This window comes from Arachis hypogaea, chromosome 14, assembly GCF_003086295.3.
Source record: "Arachis hypogaea cultivar Tifrunner chromosome 14, arahy.Tifrunner.gnm2.J5K5, whole genome shotgun sequence".
NCBI classification, from domain to species: Eukaryota; Viridiplantae; Streptophyta; class Magnoliopsida; order Fabales; family Fabaceae; genus Arachis; species Arachis hypogaea.
This window is the reverse complement of record NC_092049.1, coordinates 5,120,297-5,143,229: the sequence shown is the minus strand read 5'-3', so window position 1 is coordinate 5,143,229 and position 22,933 is coordinate 5,120,297. Positions and strand designations below refer to the sequence as shown.

General features: G+C 30.2%; 3 protein-coding genes across 4 annotated transcripts; 2 read left to right on the top strand and 1 right to left on the bottom strand.

Moving 5' to 3' along the window:
• Nucleotides 1-950: 950 nt before the first annotated feature.
• Nucleotides 951-6,314, bottom strand: LOC112741133 (uncharacterized). 2 transcript variants are annotated; one of them, XM_072213646.1, is made up of 8 exons: nt 6,139-6,314; nt 4,599-4,655; nt 3,806-4,438; nt 3,481-3,706; nt 2,932-3,386; nt 2,479-2,837; nt 1,613-2,400; nt 951-1,330 (listed from the first exon to the last, which is right to left on the bottom strand). In XM_072213646.1, exons 3-5 carry the CDS (start codon nt 4,148-4,150, stop codon nt 2,932-2,934), a joined length of 1,026 nt encoding a protein of 341 aa, XP_072069747.1. In that variant the 5' UTR covers nt 4,151-4,438; nt 4,599-4,655; nt 6,139-6,314; the 3' UTR covers nt 951-1,330; nt 1,613-2,400; nt 2,479-2,837. The 2 variants fall into 2 exon arrangements, with proteins under 2 accessions (XP_072069747.1, XP_025645772.2); XM_025789987.2 differs by having other exon boundaries at nt 4,599-6,314.
• Nucleotides 6,315-12,228: 5,914 nt separating this feature from the next.
• LOC112742128 (uncharacterized) lies at nt 12,229-13,129 on the top strand. The gene is made up of 2 exons (XM_025791375.1): nt 12,229-12,851; nt 12,898-13,129. Exons 1-2 carry the CDS (start codon nt 12,229-12,231, stop codon nt 13,127-13,129), a joined length of 855 nt encoding a protein of 284 aa, XP_025647160.1.
• An 8,015-nt stretch (nt 13,130-21,144) lies between these two features.
• On the top strand, nt 21,145-22,651 carry LOC112741132 (F-box/kelch-repeat protein At3g23880). Its single transcript, XM_025789985.3, has one exon. It carries the CDS (start codon nt 21,217-21,219, stop codon nt 22,435-22,437), a length of 1,221 nt encoding a protein of 406 aa, XP_025645770.1. The 5' UTR covers nt 21,145-21,216; the 3' UTR covers nt 22,438-22,651.
• The last annotated feature ends 282 nt before the right edge of the window (nt 22,652-22,933 follow it).

Sequence of the window (22,933 nt, the reverse complement as noted above, 5' to 3'; positions counted from 1 at the left end):
TTTTAACGATGTTTATGTCATTTAGTATGAGTATTGTCCTCTAAATTTTCTCATATATTATATAAAAAATATATTAGAAGGTGAATGTGGAACCAAAAATCTTTTATTTATATAAAAAAATCTTTAACCATTAAACAAAAACTTTCAATTAAAAACTTAACACTTTTATTTATATAAAAATCAAATCTATTTAGTGATATATAAATACGAAATTACAATCCAAGATCTTATTAGATTATTAAATATTGCATTCTTTAATGACCCACACATAAACTCGGATACTCTTGGGTTGTGAGTGGATAGTTAGGATTTGCATATTTCCGTAGATAAAAGAAGATTGAATTTTAGTAAAAAAATTAACTCACAAATAAAATTAAAGTTAAATTTAAACTCTTCTGTCTTACACTATTATATTCTACCCATTTTTATCCTATATATCATCACTAGTCTCTTACACTTTGTTTGGATGGAAGATGGAAAATGAGAGGAAAGAAAATGAAAGGAAAAAAAATAGAAGGAAAGAAAATGGAAGGAAAAGTTGATTTTCTTCCATGCTGTTTGGATGAATAGAAAATGGATGGAAAGAAAATAGAAGAAATTTTTTCTTATGTTTAGATGAAAGGAAAAGTAAGAAGAGAGAAAATCATAACTAAGTGAAATTACATTAATACCCTTGTTTATATTATATATAAATTATAATATACCAATGTATTTAAATTATTTTTCTAATAAAAAAATTATCTAAATTATATTTTAAAATTTTAACGTGTTTTCTTCATTAAAAATAATAATTTTTTGAATTTATTTTTATGAATTCATTCTTTTCTATTATCTTTTAATGTCATAAATAAGAATATATATTATTCTTTTTAAAAATATATAAATACATAATCTCGTAAAATAATAATAAAAACTCCTCATACTTTACATCATTAATTTCCTTAAGCATATTTAAAAAAAAGTTTCACTAAATTGTCTTTACAAAATAAAATATTATCAAAAGTTGGTAGCATTTCTTTCCAAGTACGTGCTACCAAAAATCATATACAATTTTTATAAACATATAACAAAACGCCAAAAAAGTAATAACCAAAAGAACTCCTAGAGAGTACTATTTTATCACCAGACAACACTTTTCAAAAGGTTAATTCTTCATGGTCAGCGACATCGCCTACTTCCAAAAAATCAATTCTACATAGCTTGAGCCATCTGTACCCATCTACTTCAAAAAAATAAAGTTTCTCCGAGTCAAAAATATTAACACATGATCGATTTTTACTTGTACTAAGCAGTGTACTTCTTGTTCCCAAACATTTTCAAGTTATGATTCCTGCACGAGCATATACAACAAAGAGAACTTAATTCAAAGATCAGAGTTAATCATGATAATCTATTTTATCGATTTCTTTCTATTTAAACAACCAATCAATCTCAAAGTATATATACATAAAGTGATTTCCAACCATGGTTAACATAAATAAAACATAAAATGATATCTTCTTTAAATACATGAAGATATACCCATAGTATATGACACTCAGAAACACATAATCAATTAATGAAAGCAATAACCTCAAATTAATTAGAAAGTAAGTGCGTATAAAAGTTATACCTGAAATGGTTAATGTTTTATGAAAGTACCATATCTCCTAAGCGAACACCAGCAGCTGTCATGAAATGAAAAAGAGCATCCAATCGCATTTCAGGTGGGATCCAAAAAATTTGGCGCTTTTTCTGCTCATTTTCACATAAAAACTGATAACACTGCATCCGAGCTGATCCTATCAGACCCAATTCAGTCAACATATCCCATACATCTGATTCGCTATAAAGGCGAGGCCTACTTTGTTGCATAATAGCCAACCCTTTTTCAGCAATTGCAACTTGTCTTTCAATTAACGAGACTTGCTTTTCGGCAACCGAAACTTGCCTCTCAGCCACAGAAGCTTGTCTCTCAGCTGATTCAACCTGCCTCTGAGCTACATCATGTAGCTTGCTAGATAGATAAGTACCCTCTTTGACAGCATCAGCCATGGTAGTAATTTCCAAAGCAACTTTCTCATATTGTGCCTCCAAAAAATCATTCATAGGAGACTTACGCTTTGTTCCTCTTAACGTTGAAGTCCCACCTAATTGATTTGGTTGACTATGAGGACCACTTGGTGAATCTAAATTAGCAGGAAACGTTGGGGTATCATGTCCCATATTAACATCTATGTCAGAAAATCCAACGTTTTCAAATGAGTCATTCAAATCAATGTGATCTCTAGCAATTTCTTGAATCCTTTCTCGTGACGTAGTAGCCCCTTTACCAGTAGCTCTATCAGCTCTGAACAACTCCTTCAAAGTATCATAATGCTTAATTTACATTTTTTTTCATTTTTCTGCTTGTGGTTTCTCCTACATAAACAAGTGTTGAAATTATTCGTTGACTAACTTCATCAATAGTATAAGTAATAACAGCAAAGTTTAAGATACCTTAATGAAGTCTTGCCACACTTGCTCTTCAGCTTCAAACTTTCTAGTTACAGGATTCCATGCAAATCCACTTAAGTGATGAAATAAGTCATATGCCTCAGCAAAATGATCTTTCAATGTCTTCATTCTATTCTTTATGTGATTCTTTGTTATGTGAGGGCCTATTGCTATGCTCAAACTCTTCACAACATTGGCATATGCTTCAGTTGTCCACGAGCCATCGTGCCTATTACCTTTCGATGCTTCCTCTGCTAATACATTTAGCAAAACTTCATCCATATCATCAGACCATCTTAAATTATCTTTCGAAGGTTGATTGGCTTCTATTGTTTTATTTCCTTTATTCGGCATTATGTAACCTGTAACAATCCCATAAAAAATCCAATCAAACAATTCTGAGTGGAAACTATACAAACATATATATACATATTCACATATAAGAAACATAATCACCTATAATGATTGATACACATTCCACATTTCGAATACAATGTTATCTCTTAACAACGATGCATGCCTATATTCCTCATCACGTGGTTGATTTGATTGTGATCTATCTATGCTTTGTTCTTGTAGCAATTCTCGATCAACCGCATCAATTATAGACTGATCAACATCGACACCCATTAAAAAGTTATGCAGTATGCAACATGCCAAAAAAATGTCTCGCATAGTTTCAAATGAATAATAAGGTTCTGTGTCGCTGGCTATAATTGGGAATCTTTTCTTTAGAACTCCGAAACATCTTTCGATGACATTTCTTAATGAAGAATGTCGGTGGTTGAATAATTCTTTGGGATTTTGTGGCTCACGTACTGAATACTCTTTCAAGTGATACCGAACACCTCTATATGGTGTTAGTATCCTAGGCTTTAGCATAAATCCAGCATCGCCTAGATAATATTTTCCTACACCAGTTACACACACAAATTAAAGTATTGTTTACTGTGACTATAAATTTAACTTTATATAGACGACTTCATAAATAACACTATCACAAACCTTCGGGTATTCGAAGTGGATGTTCCCTACTTAAAGCATCTTTCAAAATTCTAGAGTCAGAGGCAGTTCCTTCCCAACCAGCCAAGACATACGTGAATTTCATATCAAACCCACAGGCAGCTAAAATATTTTGTGTTGGATGCTCTTTTCTTCCCCGAAAACGAGGGGCTTCCACCCTTGATACCTTCACATGACTATGAGTTCCATCTATGGCTCCAATGCAGTCCTTGTTTCAAAAGTATATTGGCATATTCACATAACAGTTTTGTAATTATTTCATACACAATTTCATAAATGACACTAACTAAATCAAAAGAGTTAGTACCTTAAAAAACGGATAGAATCGACTATTATTATGTATTTCATAAGGAACATCTTCACCAGATGGTTGCTTGAAGAACTCTCCCTCTAACGACAGAATAGCATGTAGGACATTGTGAAAGTGACGACTAATTGTCTCTCCTGAGCGGTGGAAGAAGAAAGACATGGTTCTAGTTTTCACATTATGCCCTATAATATATAGGAATTTAGCGACTTGCTCTTCAACGGTAGAGCGAATTGAATCCTTTACTCTACCAGTTCCTCTTAACTTTTGACATAACTGCCTAAATGCTTCAGGGCCCATACGTATGACATTGCAGCATTTTTCAGACGTCAGTAACTGTGTCATTAACTGTGTACGCCTATTTTCTCTTTCCAAGTTTTCGTAACTGATTTGCCTAGGCCTATATTATGATAAAAATTCTAAAGAATACAATGTATGCACCGTAACACATGAAAGAGATGTGACACAAATATGTTGTCTCTTTTCTAACTCTTCCCAGACACGAGTTAAGATTTGTATTGGTTCAGGATGATACAGGTCAGTAGAAGTGACTTGATTTACTTGAAATCCTAAGTCAGGTATGACGTTCGTGTTGTCTTCTACATTCGCATCCTCGATATTTTCACCATGCATCTATGAAAATATAATGTTTAGAGTGAACATATCAAACATAAACATAACTAGAAGGTAACATATGTGGTCGCGTTTTAGCAATTCATTTGTTGTGAAACAAAAAACTAAAACTAAAGCTTTATATAAAATTATGGTGTCACGTTACACGGTATAAAAATACCTTGTTAAGAGGTACTTATCGCAAACTTGTAAATGCCAAACTCGATTCCAAAGCTCACTGTCATAAATGATAAGCGAAAACTATAAATTACATGATATATTACTCAATGCATTGGATTAGGGTCAAAATTCAATGGACTTGGCTACTAAAAGCACTTGATAATTTAGATGGCCAAAAAGTAATTTAACCAACGCAGCATTTTGTATATTATGTAAAAAAAATAGTTGAAAATGCGTTGCACAAATGCTTTGTTGTGCAGATAAAAATGGAAATAAAAGAAGGATATAATTAAGAAATCAAATCAATACAAAAGAAGGAAACAAATAAAAAAGAAAGTTAAGAAATCAAACATGTATAAATGATTGTCATAACTGAACAACATGTGTACATATTCTATGAACATTAAAATTTAAATTTGAAACTCCCAGCTCCTTAAAACTTTGTTTATTAATAATTATAGTATACTAATATTAGTATATAACACAAAAATTAATCTCTACTTTTAAACAATAAGAATATAATTAGAACTTATCAACGGTAATTATCATTACATACATATAGATTGAAATTTAACAAAATTAAATATAAAGTATGCAATTAAAATTTCTTAAACTTTTCAAGGAGGAAACATACTTTATCCATGAGCAATTGAGAACAAATAGAAACATGTGTACTGTATAGCAGCGGGGAAACGAAACCAATTCAAAGGCCATCAAAGGCTCATAGATGTATGGCAGAGTAGTCCCACAGCCAGCCTTGCAGCAGCAAAGTCTTCCCTAACAAAGAATGTTCTAAAACATGTTTTCCTTACTCAAGTAGGCCCCTGCCTTTAATTTGATGGCTGCACCATACTAACTTGTCCCTCTTTTTAAATAGTGTTTGTTTATTAACTGAGTAACCTTAAGTTAGAAACAAGTATACTATAGTATTAAATTGCTAATAGGGGTTTCTTTTTACCAATTCAAGTTCTTTTCAGTGGCCTTGTTATTGTATCTAAGTATATACTATAGTATTAAATTGCTAGTACTACAAAAGGACTAAATAACCCTTCAAAATATTTAAGATTTACATCACACTGCTAAAGTATTTGATTCCAAATATTGTTGCATTGAATAGTCCAAATTAACAGTTATTTAGTCCTTTCTTTGTCGAATTCAAATAAGTAAGTTTTAATTTTTGAATGACCTCATTTTCTAAGAAAGGTTCTGAAATGAATTTATGATGAACTTGAAATTCAATTTATTATATTCATACTGTATTATGCTATTTGTATCTTTTAACTATTGTGGGTATCTACATAACTATTTTAGGAAAGTCAAAATTGAAGCTTGAAATTATATTATACCAAGACACAGTAGAATGCAACATAAAGCATATAAATGATGATAGTCGATTGCTTGGATATTTTAAGGATAAGATAACTAAAGAACAATTGAAATCAAAAGTTCTTGAATCGTCTTTATCAAGAATGACTGGAAAATTATGCATCACAATGGAAGAAAACCGTGTTATGATGAGGGAGCGTGTTAAAGAACATCACCTTCGTCTGCCGGATACACGAATGAAGACGTGGTGGAGCTCTCACGATGACAACGAAGCTGCTAGTGATGTTGAGGATGGTGGGAACCTGCGGTGGCTCTGTTGAAGACGCCGGCAAAATAGGAGAAGAGAAAACCCTTACATCAATTTTTCAGAGAGTGTGGGTTAGGGATTTTGCTTTTTGTTTCTGAAAGGGTAACTTTGGAATTTCAACATTGGTTAGCTTTCTCTTGCAGTTTTCTTCGCAGCATTGAGAAGAAAAAATTTGTATGGGCCCCATGGTAACTTTTTTGTTTTCCATTCATTTTCCTCTCTGATCCAAACAATGAAAAATGGGCTTTTCCATCCATTTTCTACTCTTTCATTTTCTTTCCTTTCAAAATCTCTTATTTCATTAGAGTAATGTTTTCATTTTCCTCTTCCGTTAATTCTCCTTGCAGTTAGCTGCACGCTTTGCAACATTTTCAATTTTTTTCGTAGCACTTTTTTTGTTAATCATTTTGTTGCTCCAGCAGTCATCATGGCTTTTGTCATTTTGAAACCGAATTAGGACTACTGCCTTTAAGATTATGTTTGTTTTTGTAGATAGGACATAGAGATATGAACAATACATATATAAAACGTATTAGGATAGAGAAATATAAACACTGGACACAATGTCTCTGGGACATTTTTTTCATTTTTGTGTTCACTTCTAAATGAATGACACTGATGGACATGGAAATAAGAAGATAGACACAGAATTTTTAATGAAAATTTTTTCCTTTTTTGTCCATAGTTATTTTTCATTATTCTCCTATTATTCCTTTTTATTATCTTGTGAAAAATTCTATCCATTTTATTAGATAGATTTATTTTAGTAATTTTACATTATATTTTAATTTTGTTTATATTTATCCAAATATAATACTAGACATTACGTTAGTGTCTTGTCCATTATATCCAAACACAATACATAAAAAATAATTTTTAGTGTCTCTGTCTCGATCAGTATCTCTGTCTCAATATCATGTCCTATCTTGTCTGCAAAAACAAACACAACCTAAGTTCTTTAACTATGCTGTCTCCTCCTTTCATTTGCCTTCCTCTAAGGTTTAATTTGTTTATGAATAGAGAAAATAGTTGGAAGGTAAAAAGAAATTGAAAAAGCAGAGAGAGAATTGGAAAAAAAAATATTATTCCTACATCAAACATTATTTTTGAGATCTATATAAAAATATAATTGTTATAAATTAATTATGTATTTAAATTATTTTTTAGTTAACAAAACAAGAAAAATTTACGCATAATTGTTAAAAAAAATACTCATTTTAAAATAATGTTTATTATAAAGGGTGTCCATGTAGTGTGAAATTAAAAAATTAAAATACACTTACTGAGCGTGGTTTGTAGAAACATATAGCATTACGAAGTGTTGGGAATAAGTAGTATGACCACAATCCAATCAATCACGTGTCAAATAATTTGTTATTGTTATTATATTAAAATGTTAATATAATAACGTCCTTGATTAAATTTAGAGATTTATCATTGTGATAGTGATCACAATATTGAGAGATAAATATTTTATAATTTAATCTAAATTGTTCTTGGTCATAGGATTATTAAAAAGGACATTAATAATCCGAAAAGATCAATATATATATAATGGTCTTCATTGGATGAAGATTAATAGATCTCATTTATTAAATTATATATATAGATGGTGCATATAGAGATATAACCATTGAACTGACTCACTTTGAGAATTCCTAATGGTTATAATTACCGTATATTTGTCAATAGGATATTCTCAAGATGAACACAGTAATAGAGTTTCCTTTGACCTGCGACTGTCATAGTAATTAACAATGTATTTATTATACTTTGATTCCGGACACCTAATACCCTATGGTGCTAGTTGAATGGATATTGGGTATGATTTAAATACTTGTAGAATTAATGATTAGTCAATAAGGAATCCGTCAACTCTCGGTAAAGAGTTTGAGCTCTATGATTATAATGACTGAGATGAATAAAACCTTGGCCAAGGGGATTGAATGAATGAAGAAATGAGTTTCTTAGGTCATTCACAGTTCATTATAATAATGGTAACAAGTTAGAGTTTGACAATTAAACCATACTCTAAGGGTTAACCAAGAGCTGGAAAGATGGAAGGAATTATACTTTGTTCTTCTGAGGTTCTTAGTAAAAATATATTACTTCATACTATCGGGTCGTTGAGGAGTGTTGCTAGACGCCAACCTTGATTAGTAAATTTAGTATGACTAATTTACTACCCGCTTAGTATTGAACCTATGGGGTCACACACTAACGAGTGTTCTAATCTTTGCTGTAGAATTATTTAATTATTAATTTGATTTGATCAAATAAATAATTATATTAATTCAAATGGAATATTATTATATTTTTTGCTAGCACCAAGAATATAATAATAGTATAATAATTGAGAATATTATATGAGATTTGAGAATAATTAGTTATTCTATTTCTAAACTTAAATTCTAAATTTGGATGAGATCCTAACTGATTCTGTTTCAAATTGAGTTATGATATGATTCATAAATTTGAAAGATTCAAGTTTAAAATAACAAGATATGATTTAAATTTGAATTGAGAATCAAATTTAAAATCAGTAACAAATCTCATACTATATATATGTATGCCAAGAGTAGAGGAATGAAAGAAAGAGACGAGAATAAAAAGAGTTTTATTCCGTTACCTCTACACATATAAATGTATGTGAGCCTGATTCTTGGAGAAGAATTTTATGGCGTGCAAAGAGTTGCAAGAGGTTTCTCAATTTAGATCAGATGTCCATTGGTCAAGAAGTTGACAGCAAAGGTTGGTCTCGGTGTGGATACGCATAGCGCCTTCGTACCATCGAAGGAGAAAGTAATTTTTACTAAAGCGTCTAAAGGTATTTAGATCTGATCTATTATATATTTATTATTGGAATAAAATTTAAGCACAAAATAGATCTTTAAGATTACTTTCTTTTCTTCCGCTACGTGTTATGAACACATGATAATCCTTCACGAAGAATAGGAATAGTAACATTTGTAATGTCATCACCACTTTAGGAGAATTTATAAGTCATCACGTTCTAAAAATTTTCTTTTTGATGCATGCAATTATAATTTTTCTTTTAAATCCACCTAAAATAGTGTGATATTTATTTGACAGTGGAACAATTTAGCATCATGAAGGATATGGATCGGAGCACCACTCTTATTCTTGCTTTTGTTGCTATATATATATATATATATAAACAGCCAATAAGCATTATTGGAGTTTACAAGATCCAACACAAAAATGTGAGGCTTCCCAATGCAAGAAGTTGTTGTTACATAAGCACGTCTTTTTGACACATTCTTCGTTCCTTTTATGTATGGAAAAGTTTAAGGGGTCAGTAACTTTTGTGTTTTTTGGCCGGCACTTAACCATTAAAATAAAAATGAATGATTTTTTATTATTAGATGTAATTTCACACTATTAAAAATATTATTAATGACCAATTGATAATTACAAAACACCAAAATTGTTGACCCCTAACATTTCTCATATATTACTACTACCATGAACACCTCATTGATTTGTGAAGAGTTCGTTTGTTGTGTATTTAGATATGCTTATATGCTTCATGCCGAAATTCGTGACGGATAAATTTAATCTATAAGATACTATTGGTATATCTTGCATTCAATCTTATATATATATATATATATATGATCATTTTCTTATAAATTCTATTGGCTCCTCGTACTTTCTATTTTCTTATATATATAGTGACATTGATTATATATATGTAAACCGATTTCCGCATACATATATATGAGGAGTGCTACACATACAAGTCTTTTTGACTTACAAGTCTTACAAGTTACTAGGCCTTTTAATGCGTTATTCAACGTTTCCTATTTTCAAAGCGCTACACTCAGAACGGTTCTTCTTCTTCTTCCTCTTCCTCTTCCTCTTCCTCTTCCTCTTCTTCCTCTTCCTCTTCCTCTTCTTCCTCTTCCTTTTCCTCTTCCTCTTCTTCTTCTTCTTTATTTTTTTTTCGATTTTCATAGTTTCTGAAATCAAGCTTTGAAATCGTTTTGAAGAAGAAGAAGCAGCAGAAGATGAGGAGAAAGAGAAAGAGTTCTGAATTATGCAACGAATTTTGGGTGTATTTCTTAAATACTTTGGGTGTATTTTTCGTAATCCTTTGGGTGTATTTCTGTAATCCTTTTGAAGATAATGGAACTTCAAAAATACACCCAAACGATTACAGAAGTACACCCAAAATGATTACAGAAATATACCCAAACGGTTACGGGAATTTACCCAAACGATTATAGAAATACACCCAAAGGATTATAGAAAATACACCCAAAGGATTTAAAGAAATACACCCAAAATTGTTAAAATACATCTTATGCATAATTCAGAACTCTTTCTCTTTCTCCTCCTCATCTTCTACTGCTTCTTCTTCTTCTTCAAAAACGATTTCACCATGAAAAATCGAAAAAAAAAAAGATAAAACAGAGAGAAAGAACGTAAATGAAGAAGAAGAGGAAGACGATGAAGAAGAACGTGCAGAAACGAAAGAAAAGGAGAAGAAGAAGAGTAAGAGGAAGAAGAACGTGCAGCAAGAAGAAGAAGGAGAAAAAGGAGAAAGAGAAGGCAAGAAACGAAAGAAAAGAAGAAGGAGAAGACGAAGAGGAAGAAAAATGGTTGAAAGCGTGTTTTGAGCGTTAGTTTTAATTGAACTTGTAAGGCTTACAAGCCTTAATCGCTTGTATGCCAAGAATTACTCCATATATATATATAGTTATGCTTCAACTTCAAAATTAATTACCATTCATTGAGAATAATAACACACGCTAATATGTACGATTTCTGATAGATTTGTTTCAGAATCTCCATCTCCATGCATGTATGTCTATATTTCCCGTGTATAGTAAAAACTATATATAGCAGGTACACTTCTAACATATTAAACACTCTTTATAAATGAAAGTGTACCAAAATTAATATAGAGCATTACCAGTAAATACATTAAACAAAATTATACCATAGGTACAAATAAATCGTAAATGTATAGGTAAATAGTATTATACGAATACGATAAATAGTATTCGTACAATAAACAATAAATATGTATTATATAAAAAAAATAACACTCTTAATTTAATGTGAAAATTTCTAAAATTGTTAGAAAAAATTAAGTATCAGACTTTAAAAATATTCACTATATTTAATTATAATTATACTATAGCATGATTAGAGTGAGATATTATTCTATTATAATTTGTAATAAATAATGAATACTAAAAAATTTACTTAAAATTTAGGCTGTATTTATTTATAAGGACAAGACACTGAAATAAAAATATAGAAACATAAAATTATGTTTAGCAGATAAAATATTTATCTTTATGGCTAAAGACACTGAATTATTGTATTTTATATCTATTTTGACAAAAAAAACATACAGACACTAACAAAAACAAAGATACAACTTATTTTTTTATTATTATTTTTGTTAATTTTTTATAATTATATATATTTTTTAAATTTTTTAAATAAAAAATAAAAATAAATTAAATGTTTATAAATTATTCTAATTTATTATCAAATAAATATAAAAATATTAATTTTTTATTTTTATTTTTTTTTATCTTATTCTCACTATCTTATTTTATCTTGTTCTCATAACTAAATATGGTGTATTATTCCCCACAATACTCTGATTTTGTATCTATACTCACCGCAAGAAGCTTTTATTATTGATTGCTTCTGTTTTTGATGCCTCAAACATGGCTTGAAAGACTCCTTTTAATTTATAGGCGAGAGTTTGTCCTGTAGCACTAATTTGCATACAGCTTTGTGTGTGTGCCAATTTTTTGAGGTTGGTGGCATATTTTTTTCTTTTGATTACTACCTTCTTTGTTCAGGATTTTTTATTTAAATAAATAAAAAATACAGTAATTATCAAAATAAATAATTTTAAAAATATTTATCATTTTGTATTTTCCAGTCATATCTCGTTTACACTGTAAATGAGATGATTTTTCATATATTTTGTTTACAGTGTAAACGAGATATGACACATAATCTATCTCGTTTGCAAGGTGCGGTCCAAGCGAGCTATCACTTCAAATCTTCCTACAGAAAGGTGTGGATGGCCAAGAAGAAGGCAATTGCACAAATCTATAGGGATTGGGATGAGTCGTACAATAAGGTTCCCAAGTTGCTTCAGACACTACATAACTGTTTTCCTAATACCCTTTGTGACCTCCGCGTCAAACCATTCTACAATGGGCACCTCCTTGTACGTGACTGCAGTATGTTCGACAAGGTATTTTGGTCTTTCCCATTATGTGTAGAAGCTTTCAAGCATTACAAGTCCTTTGTCTCTGTAGATGGTACGCATCTGTATAGCAGGTATGGTGGTGTGTTGCTTATTGCGGTGGCGCAAGATGGGAATAGCAACATCTTGCCTATTGCCTTTGCCATTGTGGAATCCGAGAGCACCGAATCATGGTCGTTCTTCCTAACTAATCTGAGACGCCACGTCATCCCACAGGACGACCTGCTGGTTATATCCGACAGATCTCAGGCTATTAAGGCAGCGCTTAGCGCCGAAGACAGCGGTTGGACTCCCCCTAGAGCCTACCATGTTTACTGCATAAGACACATGGCTGCAAACTTCATGACATGGTTCAAGTCAGTCGATGACAAGAGGTACCTCATTAATTAATGCTGCTTATAGTCCAAGCAAGGCCGGTTACGAGTGGTACATGGATGCGTTGAGAGGAGTCTCGCCTACCATGGTTGACTGGGCTAGTCGTTTCAGGAACGATATTTGGCTACAACATTGCGACAGCGGGCGTCAGTTTGGCCACATGACGACAAATCTATCCGAGTGCATCAATGCAGTGTTGAAGGGCACCTGGTACTTGCCAATATCTGCCATTATGCGCATCACGTACGAGAGATTATAGAAGTTATTCGTCACGAAGGGTAGAGAGGCGCAGTCACAGCTCGCTGCTGGATGCCGATTCTCACAGAGACTATTGGCCGTCATTGAGAAGAACAGAGAAGGGAGCTGGTTTCAAGGTGTACAAGAAGAGAGCAGGACTTTCCATATATCTCATTTACAGTGTAAACGAGATATGATGGGAGAATGCAAAACGGTAAATATTTTTAACATTATTTATTACGGTAATTAATACATTTTTTTATTTATTTAAATAAAAAATCCCTTTGTTCACGCATTTAATCAATACACATTTAACAATTGTTGGCTATATGTGGCAAAATAAAAGCCACTTTGCCGTCCAACAAAAACTTACATTAGCCATCATTTTATTTTTCAAATAAGCTTTGATACCATGCGCCTATTATCAACTACTTAAGGGTTCTTAATTATCGAATAACCTAAGCATTATGTTTGTTTTAATTAGAAAAGTACTTTTGATTTAATTTTGTGTTGCATTTATATAGTTAAATTACAGTAGTTAAAATTTTGAATATATCTCAGTAGATGGATACTGGCTTAGTTTGATGAGTATTATAGTACTTTTAAAAATTACAAATACAAATATATAATTTACCAAATATAAAATGAGGTTGGTGTGTATGTCCACTTTTAAAAAACATTAAGTATTTTTCCAAAAATTAAAAGTTTATCAAAATGTGATGTATGGTTGATTGATTTACACCTTGAATCATTATTTGTGGGTGATAAATTTCATCAATCTAACTATTAATATGATATATTATAATGATAACTTACCAAATTTCATAAAATTGGTACATTAATAGGTATGTTATTTAATAGGAAAAGTATAGGGTACTAATAGATTATCTACCAATTTATTGTCAATAATAATTAATTATTATATTTTAAACACATGTATAAAGAGACACATCCAAAAAATACATCTATAAAAATATTTTTATTAGACACAGTCATAAAAAAGATATTTTTATTAGACACATCTATAAAGACACTCTCATTAAATACAGTTATAAACAAGAGTTGGCAGAAATTGACAGAAATGCTGTTAGTAACATAGCGAGATTTTATTTAATAATACTCATGCTTTTATGTATTTTAATTTTAAAATTATAATATACATATATAAAAAGTGTTATAATGATATACTAAATCAATTCTAAATTTTATATTTTTTTAGATTAATCTATATAATAAAATATTGAAAGTGAACAATTGAATTATGAAAAGAGTAATACTACATGAATAACAAAATTTATTATTTGTGGTTAATACTTAGTCAATTTTAAACATTTAAATTAAATTCTAAATCTTATACTTTAAATTGTAAATGCTAATAATATAAAAATAAAGTGTTAATCTAAAATATTGACTAATATTGATAAAAAAGAATATAAGCCTCTTAAATTTTCTTATTGAGATTTCAATCCAATTTAATTTTAAAATAAATTCAAATTTTAATCAATTTTTAAAGAATTTTTAGTTGATAAACAACTTAATCCTCCACAAATTTTAATTATTAAATTAGTCTCTATTTTTTTATTTTGTTAGACATTAATTTTTTACTTCAAATTTTGATTAAAAAAATAGAAAATTCAGATCATATCATTTATTTAATATATAAAAGCATATTAGTTCTAAAACATTTTTAAAATTCTAAGATCAATCGTTTTTTTGGACAAATAATCTATAGTAGAGATTAATTTGTCTTATAAAATAAAAATTAAGAGATTAATTTAATAATTAAAATTTATTGAGGACTAAAGTATTTAACTAAAATTTTTCTTAAATACTGATTTAGAATATTACTTTTAACATTTTTTACATTTTCATCTTAAATTTTAAGGCAATCTCTAAAATTAGTTATTTACACTAAAAAAAACTCCAAAATTTCAATTGTACTATAAAAGTTCTTCGAGATTGAAAAATTTATACCACATTGATCTTCATCTCTTTTCTGTGGATGAGTTACTTATCACTCGTGAATGACTGACACATACTTTTTTATGCTAGATTAGACAAAATAATATTATTTTAATTTTGGCACTAAATATCTAATGAAATGAACCACAAAAATATCTTATCCTTCACCAAAAATAAAAAAAAAATATAGATGATCATTAAAGTTAACTAATATCGTGATATCAACATTTAGTATCAAAACTAAAGCGATATTATTTAGTGTAATTCAGTATAAAAAAGATGTATTAAGTCATTTACATTGGGAAAAATAACTCCATAAAAAAAGAATAAAGGACTTAGTATAATTTTTCGTACAATTGAAATCTGATAAATCTTATAGATAAAAGGGTGAATATAAAAAATTGCTTCACGAGCACGAATTTATTATATATAACTAATTTTATAATTAAAATATGTCACATGTCACTCTTTTATTATTGTAATTAAAATTAATTTTTTTTAAATTAAAAAATTTTTAAAATCAATTTTTTTTAAATTAAAAAATTTTCTCCTCGTTTCTCTCTCTTTTTCTATCTCTTTCCACACACACATATATATATATATATATATATATATATATATATATATATATATATATATATATATATATATATATCAATGACTAATTATAAATTTGACAATCAAAATGTACAACACAATATTCTCTAAATATAATTAAAATTAAATTAAAATATTAAAATTAAAATTAAAATTAAAATACAACTATATTATTATATTATTAATTTAATAACTAAAATGTGTCACATAACACTCTCTAGTTAAAATTGAGATAAAATATTTTCATCCAAAATTAATAAACTTCTTTTCTCCATTCTCTTATCTACCTCTCTCCTCTTTTCTATTTCTCTTTACCCTTCTCGCTCTATAAATAAGTTATAATTTATATTTTATATTTCATATTACTAATTTGATAAACAAAAAATGTATCATGAGATATTCTTTCATTACAACTAAAATAAAATATTTTTCTCCAAACTTAAGAAACTCTCTCTTCTTCTTCTTATTTATCTTTCTTTTTTCTCTTTCATTCTCTGTCTCTTACTATTTTTCTATTCTACAAAAAAGTAAAATTAATAAAATAATATAATTTAAATAAATTCATAAAATTACAAAAAATACATTAAATTTATAATTAAATATAATTAAAAAATAATCACGTAATATTATTCACATAAAAAATATATATTATTATTATATGCATGCATAGTTTTTTAGTTTTTCTTTTTTAATTTTAAATTTTTACCGCTTATCTGTCTAATTTACATTTTTACTTCTCTTTTTTTAAATATTTATTACATATAATTTGGAGAGAATACTAATATTTTGATTAATAATTAGAATCAAGATTCAATTATTTCAATAAAAACTAATTTTAAGTTAATTTTATAACTATTAATATATATTTTTTTATACTAATATCTAATTTTATATATATATATAGAGAGAGAGGGAGAGAGAATACTATTTTTAAATAACAAATATGAAAATTAATTATTTTTATTTATGCAACAGATTTAACATCTAATCAAATGTAAAAGTATATACGTTAAATTTTTTCAAATTTAAGATAATGAATAATATTAAAATTAATTATTAGTAAAAAACTAAACTCTTTCACATAAAAATAATAATTAAAAAGATTATTATTTAACTTTTTTCTAGGAAAACTCTATTCTTCTTAGTCGAGGGGATTTTTTATCCCTTATGATTTTTTTTATAAAAATAGTTTGATTATATAAATTTTTTGTGCTATAATTTATAATGTCAAAATAAGACAACGTAATTTTAAAAGATTCATATTTTCGTAATATTATTACAGACAAAAAATACTAGTAATATTCAAAAAGTGAATAGCCTAATTATAGTTTCTTAATATAACATTGTATAATTTTTTTTGTTATCCACAATATTTTTTAATCCAATAGATAAAAGATTAATCCGTCGTGAATTAGAACTCTATTTAATATTCAAAAAGTGAATAGCCTAATTATAGTTTCTTAATATAACATTGTATAATTTTTTTTGTTATCCACAATATTTTTTAATCCAATAGATAAAAGATTAATCCGTCGTGAATTAGAACTCTATTTAATATTCAAAAAGTGAATAGCCTAATTATAGTTTCTTAATATAACATTGTATAATTTTTTTTGTTATCCACAATATTTTTTAATCCAATAGATAAAAGATTAATCCGTCGTGAATTAGAACTCTATTTAACAGTTTGTCGCTCGCAAATAAATTATAACATTGGTTAGTTGACTAATGATTAATACACATGGAAAACTAAATCCTCTTTTCCGGTAGACTTTTCCATGTAATAAATATGAAAATTAATCATGTTTGACTATAAGTTAATGGAATAACATTTAATTAAATGATGAATTTAATTTTAATATGTTGTTAGTATAAAATTATTTTATACATATATTTAATTACATAATATTATATTTATAAAAATAATTATTTTTTATATTAACTGCATGAATAGTCATCTAAAAAATGATTATAATTGCACAACTGTGCACATCAAAATTAATAAATTCTTAAATGATAATATATTTTTTAAATTTTGGTGCGTTTGGATGTAGTGCGGCGTCACTTAGTTCTCGCGAGGTTGTGATGACGTTGCTTCCTTTGCAAGAGGGGACACAATGTGCGGTGGTTATGGGAGAGACGAGTGCGACCACGTGCAACGGTTTTGGGAGAGAGGAATAAGGCGTGTGGCGACTCTAGGAGAGGGAGGCGCCGCGTGCGGTAGCTCTAGGAGGGATAAGGTGTGTGGAAAGAGGAACAAGAATTTTATTTTTTATTTTTAATATTGGATTAATGATGGTGTTTTTTTTAATTGTAATTTACTGTGATATTTTTTTTAAGATGTGGCATGATTTAATGTAGGAGTATAAATCAGAACGTCCAATTTTTAAGTACAGAAATCAAACCGTCTGATTTCTGTATTCGGACCGTTCGATTTGTGTTAAAAAAATTAAAAAAAATTGGAGTACATAAACCGGAGAGTATGATTTGTGTACTCCAATTTTTTTTATTTTTTCAACACAAATCGTTGGGTCCGATTTGTGTACTCTAAAGTTTTAGAATTTTTTAAACACAAATGTAAAAAAAATCAAGTGTACTGGTAAAAAAAATTTGTTTTTTGTAAGAGCATGTGGGGAGTATAGTACAGTGTTTCTTTTTTTCTTTTTTTTTTTTAAGGAAGCACTAAATAAATGTTTGATATATTGATTTTGGATCAAACTCCTCAAAGGGAGAGAATTAATAAAATAATAAAGTGAAATATTAATCAGTTTCAAATTAAGATAATAGAGTTCACATGATAAGAATTACAAATTCAATGATGATTATTGATTTATCTCTCATTTTATCATTTAATTATTTTCTTCACTAATTCATTCACTTTAGATATACAATATTGTTGACTTATCCATTATCTTTCAATGAATAGAATATAGACTCTACTGAAATCCAATCCAATAGTAAATAATGAATGAGTCGACACATTTTATTCCATGTAAAATGGATACCCCATCGTAAAACACTGCTAATGCGCATAAAGATGTGTTGGTAATTAGTACTAACCATAAAGACTTTAGCTCCAGAGTTGAGAGCATTGATAACCATCTTCCTCTCCACAGGTCCTGTGATCTCTACCTTCCTATCAGCCACAGCCGGTGGAACCGGTGCACACACCCACTCTCCTTCCCTTATGTACCTCGTCGCCGGATCGAACCCCGGCAGAGCCCCTTCATTGTACCTCCTCTTTGCCTCTTTTCTGCATTCCAGAGCATACCTTATATGGCTCCTGAACTCACGTTGCAACTCAGCAACAAACTTCAGAGCATCCTTTGTGAGGATTTTTGCAAACTCCTCATCATATCTTCCCCGAATGTCCACTCCTTCTGGAACATCATAGGACGGATCAATCTTTTTCACTCCTTGTTTGGGATATCCATAGGTTCCAGTATCCATCCCTTTCCTTTTTTTGTTTTATTAACCTTTGTTTCCCCTTCTACGTGCCTATAGTAATAGTATTGGTTCTTGTATGAAAATATGGAATGTGTCTTGAGGGCAAGGGCTAGTTAGAATTTATAGAACCAATAGAGAAACGGGAGCAAGTTGGATAGGTAATGTTACGAAAACAATCACAGAGTCATCATACAAACCGTTACAAAATAGGAAATGAATTATCTCAATTCTTTTTAGAGTTAATACTCAGTCTGAAATTTAACATCGGATTTATATTAATCTTAAAATTATAATTGGCTCAATTCGACTTCCAAAATTTATAATATTAACTCATATTAGTCTTTAATTTTTATAAATGCCATGTTGATTTTGCAGAATTTGAATTTTTTGCCTATATTTTGACTAAGAATATTAGACCTCCTAAAAACTTAATTGGCTCTCCAACATTCTTACGAAAAATGACAATAACAAGTTCAGTTTGAAAATTTTGTGGCTCATGGAAGAAAAACAATCAAGTTTTTGGAGCTCTGATAAATCTCGATCACATGAAAGTTAGGTAAAAAATTCAAAGCGCGGTGATGACGTTGCTTCCTTTGCAAGAGGGGACACAATGTGCGGTGGTTCTGGGAGAGACGAGTGCGACCACGTGCAACGGTTTTGGGAGAGAGGAATAAGGCGTGTGGCGACTCTAGGAGAGGGAGGCGCCGCGTGCGGTAGCTCTAGGAGGGATAAGGTGTGTGGAAAGAGGAACAAGAATTTTATTTTTTATTTTTAATATTGGATTAATGATGGTGTTTTTTTTTAATTGTAATTTACTGTGATATTTTTTTTAAGATGTGGCATGATTTAATGTAGGAGTATAAATCAGATCGTCCAATTTTTAAGTACAGAAATCAAACCGTCTGATTTCTGTATTCGGACCGTTCGATTTGTGTTAAAAAAATTAAAAAAAATTGGAGTACATAAACCGGAGAGTATGATTTGTGTACTCCAATTTTTTTTATTTTTTCAACACAAATCGTTGGGTCCGATTTGTGTACTCTAAAGTTTTAGAATTTTTTAAACACAAATGGGAGGGTCCGATTTGTGTACCTCCCATAATTTTAAAAAATAACAAAAATGATCATGTTAAGGTATAACACTTATTTTACTTCCATATCCAAATTTTTTAGCTCAAGAATTTATGTGGTTGCTTTTTCTTATTGTGAATAGAATGTGAGTGAAATTAGATTAATTTTTTTGGATTTCTTTTAATTGATTTTTTTTCACTAGTTGAATACACCACTAATTGGTTCTCTATACTTTCTCTTTTTAAATTTAATTTTTATTGTAAAATACTATTCGGATATCAAAATTAGCCACTAAAATCAGCTATCAATGTATTTATGTATAAATATGTATTGTTTAATTTATTTTCAATGTGTATTTATATTTCAATACGTATTTTATACTAATTGTTAACTTTAATGGCTGATTTTGGTGTACACGTAGTATAGTCATTTTTATTATAACTAATACTACTCGACCAATAAATATTATTATTTTAAGCTAGACAGTATTTAGTTAGTAATAATATGCACATATGTTTGCAAGTATTTGTACATATAAAAAAAATAATTTACATATATATTTATTAATACATAAATTAATATAATTTGCATTAATTTTTTTTAAAATTTACACCTATAAATTAATTAAATTTATTTATTAAAGATACTTTAATATTTATACTAGCCAAATAATAATCAAAATTACTAAAATTTGACAGACTCCTAAAATTTTTATTTTATTATATGAAAATAATTTTTATTAAAATTTGGCTAACACTTAACTAATAAAAGAAAATTGAATAATCTCATAGCATTGGATAAAATCTCACACAATTAAAATAAAAAAATAATTAATTAATAAAAACTTACTCTTTCTAATAAGTGATATAAAATTACTCATTTTTTTAATAATTAAATGTAGGCCGAATTTTAAATTCAACTTTCTCTATTATATATACGAGAAGAAGTGAGAAACAAAAATCATAGCACACTCGCACGGTGGATCCGACAACGGTCACAGTTTCTCCGGGAGCAACCGTGCTCCGATCCACTCATGGAGGACACAACAACGACCACCACCATTGATGATGAGGACCAATCACCAACCAGCAAACGCCACCTGATCTCCTCCTCTTCCATTTCCGACCACCGCCCACTGCCGAACATTCCCTTCGATATAGTAGCCAAAATCCTCCTGATTCTGCCGGTGAAGTCCCTCCTCCGTTTCAAGTCCACATGCAAGTCTTGGAACGAGTTCATCTCCGATCCTCAGTTCGCCAAGGACCATCTCCGAGCCTCAGCTTCGGACCGCAACCCCAACCGCAACCGCTTCCTTGTAACCTTCAAAACCTTACGGATCAACAACGAGTCACAACCGTACCTCAGAGACTACTCCATCTCCTCCGTGTTAGACGGGTCCGAAGCCACCGCCGCCCCCGCGCGTAACAAGTTCCCCTGCTTGGAGAGCAGGACGAAGTTCCTGTGCGGCTCTTGTGACGGCATGATCTGCATGGCCACGAATCCAAGCTGGCCCATCGTTTGGAACCCTTCCACCGGAAAGTTCAAGCAACTTCCCCCTCTCGCTGCGGCTGACGGCGGCCTTGTGTACGGCTTCGGCTACGATCATATCGGTGACAGTTACAAGGTGGTGGCAACCTTGGACTTGTCAAACATTCGTCTTGCTGCGAATCGTAATGATTACCAATTCGATAACTTTGTTTATACCTTGGGTACCGATTCTTGGAGACAGATCCATGGATTTGCAGGCTTGGTGGTGAAAGACAGTTCAGGGAAATTCGTGAATGGCACTCTTAATTGGTTGGCGTGTGATGCAAACAACTTCGCTGTGGTTCGTGTCCTTTCTCTTGATTTGGCGACGGAGCAGTATCAAACACTGATTATTACTCCCGTTGATGGAAGACCCGATATAGAGGTTAGATGGTTGCGCTCCGCCGTGTTAAAGGGGTGCTTGTGCATCGTGGCGGAACGAGACATGGTTGCTGACTACTTCGTAATGAAGGAATATGGGAATGCTGGTTCTTGGACTTTGATGTTCAGGATCCCTTATGCGAACGTGCTTCCTGAATTTTTCAGCTTTCACATGGCTCCGATTTGGGTTTCTGAGGAAGGAGATGAGATTTTGTTGGCATATTTGGGAATGTTGAGTGTTTACAGTACCAGAAATGGCGGGTCTTTTAAAGCTGCTGGGATTGGGTTATTCAGAGGTTCCATGCTTGCAGCTGCTTATACTGAGACTTTGATGTCACCTTCTTGAGTCTTATGTCAGGTTCTTAATAATCATTTTGCTGATTCAGAATAAAGGAAACAATTTGTTGTTTCTTCTCTCTTGTTTTATGTTATGCAAATCATGGTTGTTGTATGTAGTACATTTCATCATGTAGTTAACAATTTTGTACTGCATGAGAGATTTATTGTTACTACAAACTGTGTTTAAGTTAAATTTTATGGATTTTCAGTTTTTATAACAAGTTTCAAGACTACTTCTTAAAGTCATTTATACTTTCTAGCTATTTAATAAAGTAAATATTATTTTCGGCTATTGACATTTTTTCTATAAGACATAGCGCACCTTAATTATTCTTAAATCTTAACCACTTCTCATCCATTAACAAAAATGGACTGATTGAGCCTTGCTACCGGTTAGTAAATGGTTATCCATCTGACGTGTCAAGTTAAATCTGAGATGTCAATTGACAATATCAGATGTCAACTCCAAATAGTTGTAAGTACTAAAAACTCTTTTTCTTTTT

Bases quoted from the DNA above. Each gene is read 5' to 3' on its own strand.
- LOC112741132 (XM_025789985.3), top strand. From the start codon at position 21,217: ATGGAGGACACAACAACGACCACCACCATTGATGATGAGGACCAATCA.
- LOC112741133 (XM_025789987.2), bottom strand. From the start codon at position 4,150: ATGACACAGTTACTGACGTCTGAAAAATGCTGCAATGTCATACGTATG. The intron at 3,707-3,805 runs GTACTAACTCTT...TTTTGAAACAAG, and splicing joins GATTCTATCCGTTTTTTAAG to GACTGCATTGGAGCCATAGA. The intron at 3,387-3,480 runs GTTTGTGATAGT...TAACTGGTGTAG, and splicing joins TCCACTTCGAATACCCGAAG to GAAAATATTATCTAGGCGAT.
- LOC112742128 (XM_025791375.1), top strand. From the start codon at position 12,229: ATGACACATAATCTATCTCGTTTGCAAGGTGCGGTCCAAGCGAGCTAT. The intron at 12,852-12,897 runs GTCAGTCGATGA...TGCTGCTTATAG, and splicing joins AACTTCATGACATGGTTCAA to TCCAAGCAAGGCCGGTTACG.